At 29.2% G+C, this 12,238-nt stretch overlaps 1 protein-coding gene across 1 annotated transcript in view; it reads right to left on the bottom strand.

The window, feature by feature from the left end:
• The window catches only part of LOC107012384 (serine/threonine-protein phosphatase 4 regulatory subunit 2), a 10,525-nt gene extending 4,970 nt beyond the window's left edge, over positions 1–5,555 (bottom strand). Inside the window, exons 1-2 of the mRNA XM_015212222.2 lie at positions 5,432–5,555; positions 5,198–5,276 (exon numbers count right to left, since the gene is read on the bottom strand). Of these exons, the coding sequence (XP_015067708.1) occupies positions 5,198–5,276; positions 5,432–5,450 (98 nt within the window). The 5' untranslated portion in view covers positions 5,451–5,555. The remainder of the gene's footprint in view (positions 1–5,197; positions 5,277–5,431) is intronic.
• Between the last annotated feature and the right edge of the window lie 6,683 nt (positions 5,556–12,238).

Consider the following 12,238-nt stretch of genomic DNA (forward strand, 5'->3'; position numbering starts at 1 on the left):
ATATATATATATATATATATATGTACGTATGTATGTATGTACATATTACATAGCAAGTTTTTTGTCTTATTTCTTCAATTTTTATATATTTAAAAAATCATATAAATTATTTTTTTACTGTTTACAAAATAATAAATTTGGTTTACTCTTGAAATTTTATCGGTGGCACAAAAAAAGGGGACAAAAAAATGATTTGCATTATTTGAAAATGACGTAAAAAAGTATTGTAAAATTTCTTTAAAATTATATATTTGCCCATAAATTGATAAAAGAAATAATATACAACATTTGAAAATTACCCAAAATATTACAAAATTATAACAATTAACATAAAATATTTTTTTATAATATATATATATATATATATATATAAATATATATATATATACACACACACACACACACAAGTAGAGACAAAATAAGAGAACAAAAGAGACATGGTATCTTGTGTACTATAACCTGAGCACCTACAGGGCTACAACAATAATGTCATCAAGCCTTCCAATTGAACTCTCTAATGGAGCATGCAGCTAATAAACTTCAAACCTTACCAGGCCAAGCTGAGCCAAGCCAAATTTTTGAATGTTGCTAGCCCAGTTGTTTTGTCATGTTAGTAATTAATGTTTGATGCATTCTGCTCATATTTAGGGCATCTTCAACCCTATTCTCCATTTTACACTCCAAATATAGAGTTCTCTATTTTGCAATTGGAGCCTCTACACTATCTTGAATTAGTGCATTAAGATCACATTCATCCTCGATTATCATGTTGTGCAGTATAATAAATGTAGTCATTATATCATGTAGCACTTCGTTTCTCCAAAAATGTGGCAGTCCTGCAATAATTGCAGAACGTGATTGCATAATTCCAAATGCATGTTCGATATCTTTTCGGCACGATTCTTGTTTCATTGCAAAATATTTCTTCTTTTGGGAACATGGATCACGACTAGTTTGGACAACTGTAGAACATTTAGGATATATACTATCAGCTAAATCATAACCCATGTTGTATTCTTTTCCTTGACTAACATTAAGGGCGGAGAGGCGCAATAGAGCTAGAAGATTTTGAAAAATAAATGTGATGACTCTAAAACATTAATATCACTATTTCTGCCGGGCAAACCAAAATATGTCTGCCATATCAAAAGGTCATAATCCGAAACAACTTCAAGAATAAGTGATCCACTACAACCTAGACAATGCCCAGCCACACCGTTGGAATTGAAGTCCGCACATTCATTTAATTTCAAAACAAATTCTAATATTTTTATTTGTCCTTTAAAAGAATTTCTGTCCTAGAGATTCATCTAATAATAATGATGAAATTTTATCTTCATCATCTTAGTTAGAATTTGTTTTTTAGATAAATATAGTTATATGTAGATATTAATAGGATAGAATGTAATCTTGATTTTTACCATTGAATAGATTTCACCTTATTATTAACCGTAGGATGAATTATATGTAAATATTAATAGGATAGAATATAATATGGTATGTACATACAATTTTATTTATCTAAAAATAAATTTGATATAAAGATGAGAATCTCATCCTACGGTTAATAATAAGGTCTATTCAATGGTAAAAATCAAGATTACATCCTATCCTACTATCTACATATAATTTTATTTATCTAATTTGAGATAAAGATGAGAATCTCACCCTACAGTTAATAATGGTGAAAGTCATCTAACGGTAAAAATCAAGATCACATTTTATCCTATTAATTTCTCCATATAATTCTATTTATCTAAAAATAATTTTGAGATAAAGATGAGAATCTCATCCTACGGTTAAAATATGGTGAAATCCATCCAATAGTAAAAATCAAAATTACATTCTATCCTATTAATATCTATATATAATATATTTGAATTCAATTCTTGTCACTTAGGCAAAATAATATATTCACGTTTCGTCAAATTAATTGAAAAAATGTCTCGATCTTGTGAATACCTTGTCAATGAGAATAGACTATTATGTCAAATTTATGTAGACAACTCTCAAGACCTAATCACTGGCGTATTCCAATCCTATGATCAACTTTGGGGTTGGGTTAAAGAAAATTATAATAATTCAAAGGAAGAATCATGGATATATCGCAACAAAAAATCTTTGCAATGTCGAAAAGCCATAATTGAGAGGGCAGTAAGAAAATTAAGTGGATGTATTAGACAAACTGAAAATTTGCATCCTAGTGGTCCTTCAAATATAGATATTATGAGTGATCATTTTATAACTACTAATAATATATTTATATATATATACTTATTATACGACTTCCGTTCATTTTTTCTGCAAATTCATCAAAGAAAAACCGCTACTTATGTAAGTACCAACTTATAAAAAGGATTTTAAGTTTGATCATGTATGGAATCTGATGAAAGATTTTGAAAAGTTTAAGGATATTGATACCGAAAAGAAAAAAGTTCAAGGACAAGGCTTTCTTGCTCTTCTTTGCAATCATCAAAGTCTGAAGCTCCTATCTTGAATCATCTATAGTATCATCTCCTAACCTATCATCATTTTCACTTAATTTAAATGAGGATTTTGCAGGTGATTACAATTCATCAGAACGACCTATTGGGTTGAAGAAATCAAAAAATGAATAGAACAAAAGATGAAGGTCTTTCATTAGTCGTGAAAGTTTTCGAAGCAGAAAATAAACGACTTGGTAAGATGTTGTCAGAGTCAGCTACAATTTTTTTGAGAATGATAACTTAAGGAATATAGAGAAGAAAATAAAATTTTAAGGACAAGTTTAGAAGCTATTAGTGATCCAACTGTTCGAGAATACATGCGACAAGATCAACTACGGATAGTTGAAAAAAGAAATCAACCACAGCCGCAATCACAACCACAAATTTTCTGGATCATACACTAGTTATTTCTGAATATTGGTGAATCTAGAAATGACCTACCGGACTACTAAATTATTGTTGTAATTTTTAAAATTATATTGTTATGTATTGTATTATTGATTATTATGTTATGTATTGTATTTTTATATTAAAATTTTCATCTTTATCTTTTAAATTTAATGCATTCTTCATAGTGAAAAAGAATAATAATTTTAAATTATATCACTTAAAAGTGAAGAAAACTGAAAAAGTTGTTTGAAATATCATAAATTTTGGGGAAAATGCACAAGTAACCCCTCAACCTATGCCCGAAATCCCAGAGACACGCTTATNCCCCCCGAACTTATTTTAGAAGTAATTTTCTATCCTTTTTCGGCCTACGTGGCACTAACTTGAAAAAAAAAGTCAACCAGCGTTGGGCCCACAAGATAGTGCCACGTAGGCAAAAAAGGGGTAGAAAATTAATAATAAAATAAGTTCGGGGGGTAATAGGACCTTAGTATAGTATAAGTGTGTCTCTGAGATTTCGGGCATAGGTTGAGGGGATACTTGTGCATTATCCCTAAATTTTGGATGAAAGTAGTATATACTAACATATATATTTTTTAAAATGTTTTATTACATTAAAAAAGAATTACGAATATTACAGATTTAATTAATGTTCTTATATGATTTATAATATTTTAATTAGAAATACTTTATAATAGAAATAATAATATGATAATCAAAAAGTGAAAAAGAGAATATTTTTAGTAGTTCTCCAAATTCACCTCTCTGTAATTAGAGAATAGAGAGTGAAATAGAGAGTAGTTGAAGAACTCATTCTCTATTTTACTCTCTAAATATAGAGAATACAGAGTAAAATATAGAAGTGTTGGAAATGGTCTAATGGCTTAGATTCAGCTTGAGCACATCCATGTTATAAGACTAGTTTGATTAGAGACCAAACTCAAGAACTTAACTAGTCTTTGCTCTTTGAAGTACTCAAGTACAACAAACAGCTTAACTTGCAGCCAACTTGTACAATATTATAATAAACTTTAGATAGCTAAAAGAACTATCCTATCCAACCAACAATATACTCCAGTATAATGTTTTTTAGTCTCAGGTTAAAGAACCTTTGACGTTCTTGTAACCTATAAGGTCAAATTTCCCAGTAAGTTCCGTTCCAACTTTGTTGAGCTAGTAAACAAGCAAGGCGAAGTTGTAAAGTAGTACAAGATAATGTCAGTCACGAAAAAACTTGAATGAAAAAATACTTTTAGAAAATAAAAAGGAATATAACAATACTCATACATGAAATACGAATATCAATCTTATAGCAATAGTATCACTATATTCTTTTATCTCAAAGATATTCTAGCTAAACTTGGGGCAATGAAAAAGTTGGAGCAATATGGTCACAGGTTCGAGCTAGGGAAGCAGCCACTAACTCTTCCATTACGATACGCTATCTATATCTAAGTTGCTCAGACTCCTGTGCATGTATCCGACATGGGTGCAAATCCGAAGATCAGATTTAGCAAAATCTAAATTCAAGGTTCAGGGGTATGGATCTAGGTGCTAGGATTCGGATAAACATTTAAAATTATAAAATATAGCTATAGAGATATTCTAAATTTTGAAAGATCCTCTGAGCTTGTCTTCCCCAAGACCCCAACTTCTACTTTCATGCTCTATGGCTCTTCCCCTCTAAGAAGAAAGAGAAAATCATTGCTACAGTCTACCAGAAGCCAGAACATGACCGGTAGAATTCTTTGTTTCTCCCTGTTTGGCCTGAAACATGAAGCAATGAATATTGACGAAAACGAAAAACTAAGGAGGAGACAAAAGGACTACAAACTCGAAGGTATGTCATTTCCCATGTCTTAAATCTATTTTATCTTTTATTTTGAGGAATAAAAATCTCAATTTCCCCAAAATGTGTCTATGGACTGTGATCAAAGTATTTGATGTGATCAAAGTATTTGATGTGATCAAAGTATTTGAGCTTGGCTTAGCATAAACTTACTAGAGGTAGCCATAATTTTAGCAGGCCAATGAAACAAGATTTGTCTGTCAGATCAACTAAATGTACTTTGTTCATCCACATTAAACACTCACTTTAGGATGCAGCAAACACTAATATTGATCTTCCATTCAGATGCAGGTAAAAGAGTTTGCATAAAAGAACAACAGTAGCAAGATTATAGTCTGTGACAAAAATTTATTGCGTTAACCATTTCCAAATCAGTTGAGCAAAGTTTAAAAAATTGGGGCTAACTCAAAACTGCAAATTTAAACTAGCCACTTGGAAATAAATAAAATTGTAGGGCAAATTAATAGCATACCAATACTTCCCACTAGCTGCCATTACTTCAATTACACTCTTAACTTCTTCATCATTAATCTGCTTTCCAGATTCCATGCCTGCAGATCCCAATAATGCCCATAGTTAGTAGAAAGATGAAAACCCAATTTCGTATAGCGCAAAAATCACAGGAATCAGCCAAGAAATGATACATAAAGCAGCGTTCATTCCTTCTTAAAGCGGAAAATACACACATTTAGAGAAAATTGAATACCTGGTTGAGGAGAATCCATATATTCTCGAAGAAAAGGGAGGTTCACGCACCAAGATTAAACCCTAATTCATCTATTACAGAAGAGAGAATTTGTTTTGCAACTATATTTGAGAGGTTGGATGGGTCGGGTATGGGTCAAAGGAATTCATGTGGTTTGGGTAATGGGTATTGACTTTTTTAAAAAATTAAATTAAAAAAAATAAAAATATCAAAAGTAGAGAGGATCTATTTTATTTTTTTATTTTATTTTATAAGTTATTTTTAACTTATTTTAAGTTATTTTTAATTTCTTAAATATTTTCAAAAATTAAAATAATTAAAAATAGATTTGATCAACTTTTAAGTTAATTCAAATCGGTAATAAAACTTTAACTGAAAATAAACTCGGACGAAAGAGCAACCATCATTAATGTCCCTATTGGTGTATCTCTCTTTTTTGAATTATTTAATTGGTACCATTATAACAAATTATTATAACACCTTGTAAATTATAAATTAAGATTGAACAATTAAATTTTAATGGTGTAGAGGTGTTAAGGTCAATTCATAAATGTAAAAAAAATTAACTTGGAGATGTATTAAAGTCATTGGAATACTCCAGTACAAAGTTTAGTTGAAAATTTTATAACTAATTGAGTTTCAATATAAATTTTTACCCATGGCAATTCCAAACAGACATATATATTAGAATATGAAGAGTTATGCGTCTCATAATCTATCAAATTAAAAGTATGTAACTCTAATTTCCAACGCAACAAATCGTTCGACAATCTGATATATAAGTAAGAAGTTATGCGCATTTTGTATCAATTAGGAGGACAGAAACAATCATCTCAATATTCAAGTTGAAATGTCCTTTGTGATACGTACTCATATCATATGTATGTTCTTCAATGTATTTTTCTACTTTCCACATGTTATTATGTTTATCCTAAAAAGAAGTCAACCTAAATAGACATTCTTATTTTATATATTTACAAATAAGTTACCATGACAAGCTGTTTGTCGATTTAATAAATGAGTACTCCTCTGCTATCTTTAAATGTAGAAGTTTAACTATTCTTTCCAACTGTTTCTTTGAAATAAATAGTATGCCTTTTTTAATATAAATAGCACTATTCATAAAATCACTTCATGTATGTTGTGATGCATATTCATCATGTTTATGGATAAAGATATTTGGACCATCTAAGAGATGATCAAGATGAAGAATTTCATGAGAACAAAATGAAGGCATACCCACTATGGGTGATATGACTTCTAATTGTTGAGTTGATAGAAAAAGATTATTCTCCATCAAACGGATTTATGGCCACTGGTCTTAGCGACTGATCGGGCATCAAAAGTTAATCATCACTAGATGATGCCTCAAATGAAACATTAGCTCTTGATATCTCCACATTAGGCAAATCATTCTTATCACTAGTTGAAGGTGAGCCGTAATTTGAAAGGTCATGATAATCTATATTCACAAGATCAATTGACTTATTTTGTGTGATATTATTTTTATATGTGTAAAAACATTGTTCGCAATAAATTTTTGATGCGTTGAAAATAACTGTAACAAAAATAAATAAAAGAAAATTGTGATTTTTGTCAATGAATCTTGTGAGTACAATTATGTTATTTTCTTGATTCATCTCTCCTTGACTTCTCCAAGATTTGAGAGTTTTCAGTAGTACACTTCTCGAATTGTTAAATGATGTAGACCTCATTGAGATGTATTTGATCTTCAAGTATGTCGAAAAACGCTTTGTCATCTCAAGTCTATCTTTGGGAAAAACTCTGTTGACCACTCCTTCGAACAGTTGTGTAGTTGGTGTTATAACTTTCTCCAATCTTTGCAGAATGCTTGTTGAAGAGTTCTCTTCGAATTGTCTTCAAAATGTCTTTGAATATCATGCATATACCTTATTTATAGTTGTAGGGGGTGGACAAGATTATTTATAATTGGTGAAAGATGTCATTTTGACACTTGGTAGATTGTGATTGGTTCCTGAATTTAACAAGACTACCAAATCATTTGGATGTGTGGTGTCACCTTGTTAATCTTGAATGTTTAGTCATTGTGATACGTGGCATGAGTTTGAACTTAAAGATAGAATGGACCTAAGAAATTGAACTCAATAAAATGGACTTAATCATTCGTAAAGCCCACATTATACATTTAACTCAAATGCATATTAATTTAATTCAAAATTCGTATGAATTTTAATCCAATAAAACTTATGTGTCTACAAACGTTCCTTACTTCGAGACTTGTCTATGTGTAGTCTTGCCAAAACTTGACGACGACACTTTAAGTATTCATGTGTGTTTTCATTTTTTTAAAACTTGTCGACTTGTAGGTTTGTCCAAACTTGATGACAAGATTTAAAGTATTCATGAATGTGTTTTTATTTTTTAGACTTGTTGACGTGTAGGCTTGCCGAAAATTAACGACGAGAGTTAAAGTCTTTATGAATGTGTTTTCATTTTGAGAATTGAAAAAGATATGTTTCTTGTCATCGCACTCTAGTTAGGCCACTACAAATGATTTGTTTGCAGTGATCCTCATTGAGATGCGTTTGATCTCAGGTAACGTTACAAAAAGATTTTCATTTCAAGTAGTTTCCTTCAATCCTTGCAGAATGCTTGTTGAAGAGTTTTCTTCGCATTGTATTCAGAATGCCTTTGATATATTGTGATTGATTCATGAAGTTGACTAGATTAGCACATTATTTGGACATTCGACATATTGGATGCCCAGTCATCAGTGGCGGACCCAGAATTTCATGAAGTTGACTAGATTAGCACATTATTTGGACAAGCGACATATTGAATGCGCAGCATCAGTGGCGGACCCAGAATTTTCAAGAAGTGGGCTCAAGATATAAAAAATAAAACTAAAATATGGGAGTAGGGATTCGAACCCGCGTAGGCTAGAAAAGTTAAGTCATCTTCACCAGTGTGCCAAGGGTCACACTTGTGTTAATGGGGTCAAAAGTTAATATATACATATAAAATTTTAAAAATTGATCAAATATACATATATATATATATATATGCGGTGTTATTTTTCAATGAAGTGGGTTCGTATGAACCCACTTGACCCTCTGTGGGTCCGCCCCTGCTAGTCATTATGACACATGACATGAGTTTGGGCTTCAAGGTAAAATGGGCCTTGGATTTGAACTCAATAAAATGGACTTAATCATTTGTCAAGCCCAATTTATTCATTCAATTCAAATGCACATGAATTTAATTTAAATTTCATATGGATTTTAGTTCCATAAAAATTTAGGAAAAATTAGCAATTAAGTCATAATACATAACATATTTAGTCAAAATATAACATTTTAAAATATTTATTTAAAATGTCAGAATGACAATATTTTAACAAATAAAATATATCCTTATATAATTCATGTGAAAATTAGGCATATAGTATTTTATATAGTAATATTCTCAAATTATAGCATTAAAGTTTGACTTTCAATATATAACATTTAATATATCAAATTATAACATATTATTATAAATTAAAGGTTTATTTTAAATAATTGAAAATATTTATTTTAAAAAGAAAAAAGAAAAAAAAAGAAAAATAATGTTTCTGTTTTTAAATAGAAAATAGCACAATTGTTGTGATTATAAATAATTTAATTTAATAACAGATAATAACTAATTAGCATATATTAAGGAATTAAAAAAAACAGATTATTCGATTTCCTTAAAACGTTCAATTAAGTTGAAATCAAATTAAATTCTTATTTGATTTCTTAAAACGCTCAATTAATTTGAGATCAAATTAAAATTTGTTTTTTTTTCCTATATTGTGTTTCTCTCTCTTGTTTGCAGATTGCATTTTCGATTTTTTGCTGGGGAAAAAATGTGATTTATTGTGATGGACAATAACATATTCATATTAATTAAATATGGTGGAAGGTGGAATCCGTCAGGTTGGTATTTATTATAGTTTGTTGGTTTGTTTTTGGTAATTTTCTTCATTATACAATTTATGGTGTTTTTTCTTTCACAACGTGTATTAATAGGTACCATATTTGCAACATCATGGAACAGTATAGACGTCTTAGTTTTATTAAAATTGAAACTTCGATTAATACGTGTTTTCTGAAGAAAAAAAAAGAATAATGATGAGTTAGTTTACTAGTAAAAAAGTCAACGAAATTGATATTACAGTGCGTTTAGTAACATGCAAGAAAGAATTATTTATAACGTGTTGGATCATTGTTGTATGACATTTGTATTAAATGTGTATGAAGAGTGAAAATTTTTTATTTGTATGAATTTTGTTTTGAACAACATTGTTTTTTATGTGTTTGGTGATGGAAATGTTAAATTTTTCTTTTAATCCAAAGTGTAATTCTGTACCATTTACATTAATAACAGACATGTCATCTTTTACGTTTTCAGATTCAAGAAGAAAAATATGACTCAACAATTGACATTGGATTTTTATATTATGTAATTCATAAAAAAAATCAAATGATGTTTCTTGCAGAAATTGTTGGAACCTATCTTGACCAACCGAGGAAGGTCAACAGATCAGCGAACACGTTCATGTTAGTACATGAAGGCCAATGTGTGTGTAGCTTCTTCTCCTATAAAATTTGTAATACTAAATTAAGACTTTTAATGAAATAAATAATTTCATACTGACATCATTCATACACTGCCATATAAAGGGACAACCACATCAATTCATACACAAAACATAAAATGAAATTCTAAGGTACTTTCATACACAGATCATACAACACTAATACATCAATGCATATCTCAATTCATACATCATTCAAACACAATTTATACAAACTAATACGTCGATTCACAAATAAATCATACACTATTAAGACAAACTATGATTGTTAAAAATCTACTCTATGACTTTCAAACTACAAAATAATACTCATACAGTACTAATACGTCAATTCATACATCAAATTCATACATAAATTATACAATAGTAATACATATTAAAATTGTCAAAAATCTACAATGTGACTATCAAACTCATAAATTGTACTCATACGATACTATTATATCAATTCATACATAACTCATACAGCATTAATACATAATATGATTGTCAAACAAAATCAAAAATTATACTCACATACATATAACATTTTACCCAAATTTTAAATTAAGCATTTTACTTACCTTAACCACTTTTTTGACTTTCTTGGAAGTTTGTAACTCTGACTCCTTCCTTTTTATGATGTTCTTGTTGATTGATCAAATTCAACATTTGTTGATTTTTTCTTTTTTATTTCACCAACAAAGTCAAAATCAGACTCTGAAAGAGGTTTGAATATCTTTTCTCTTCCTCTTCTTCCCTTTCTCTGGAGACCCTCTTCCCTTCGCCTCATTTTTTTTGTCTTTTTGAACCTTCGATTTAACAGAACTATCCGTCTCTTTTTCAGCGGATTTTTGCGGTGGACTTTGAGTCAAAATATTAAACGAATGAACATGAAAATCATCAGTTTATGTCCCCTCAACAAAACTTGGACTTTTACGGAGTGTTCTACTAACTTTCTTCAACATTGTATAAGAACTTAAAAGAGAATATTTTATGAAGATTATAAAAACGGATAATATTGTTGAGTAGTGTTGTGGAAGAACAATTGTGGATCTTGAGTTGTGGGTGTTGGGGAAGATTGGTGTGGATAGTGCTTCAAGGCGTTAGGGGAAAGAAGACTAATGATCGTGTATACACTGATTGGCCTGTGATGGGGATGGGTTGGGATTGGGTAACGATAAAGTATGAAGGTGATAAAATCAAATCCCTAAAAATATGTAATTTATTTTTTATTTTCAAAAAGGTACTGTAAACTAATAATATTAATTTAGTATTTATTTTCAAAAAGGTGACAGTAAACTATTAATACTTAACCTGTTTAAAAATTTAAAGAGTTTGTTTTGAAAAAGGTAACTGTAAAAATAAAAATAAAAATTTAAACATATTAATTAGTATTTAAATTAGATTATAATTTATTTTTAATTAAATATATTTTTAATTGATATGCTATAACTCAAAAATAATATGCTATAAGTAATGATTTTTAAAAAGTATGTTTATAACTCGATATATATATAGTTTTAAATGTGTATAGGGTGCAACTTTTATATAATTCATTTACCTTCCTTTTATTTCTCAAATTAGGCCCACTTTTTGACTAAAATAATAGACCTCATTACCCACTTTTCATTCTCTAAATATGTTACCCATATTCTATCATTTCTCTTTTTTTCTCTAAATATTCATTTCATTATTCCATATCCTCATATAACTTTAAACCTTGTCTTTTTTCTTAAATCAAAATCCTCCATTTTTCTAAGAAATCTTAGAAATCATTCAAAAGATTTTTGACATTTGTCGAATTATTGAGATACAAAAGTATTTATATGTTTTGCATGTCGATTCTGGATCTGGAAGAAGTATCGGGTGAAGAAGTGTCATTTTCAAATGTCAATATTTAAAAAATTGATAAAATTGTTGAAGACCAGGGTGATGAAAAACAACTTTATGGCATGTTACATTTTGTATCTAAACTATCAAATTGTATTCTTTACTGCTTTTATTATTTGTTGCATTTTATATTCATTACAAAATTCATGTGTATCTTGCTAAAATTTGAATTTTTAGATGTAACTTGTATTTATTTTGTAGATGTGATTCATTTCAAATTATGCATATGTTTAATTTATATTAGATAAATAGTTTTACAGAATTTTGTATGCTATTCTAAATTAAGCTTCATACAATTTTATATATATATATATATATATATATATATATAT

Source organism: Solanum pennellii, chromosome 3, assembly GCF_001406875.1.
Source record: "Solanum pennellii chromosome 3, SPENNV200".
NCBI classification, from domain to species: Eukaryota; Viridiplantae; Streptophyta; class Magnoliopsida; order Solanales; family Solanaceae; genus Solanum; species Solanum pennellii.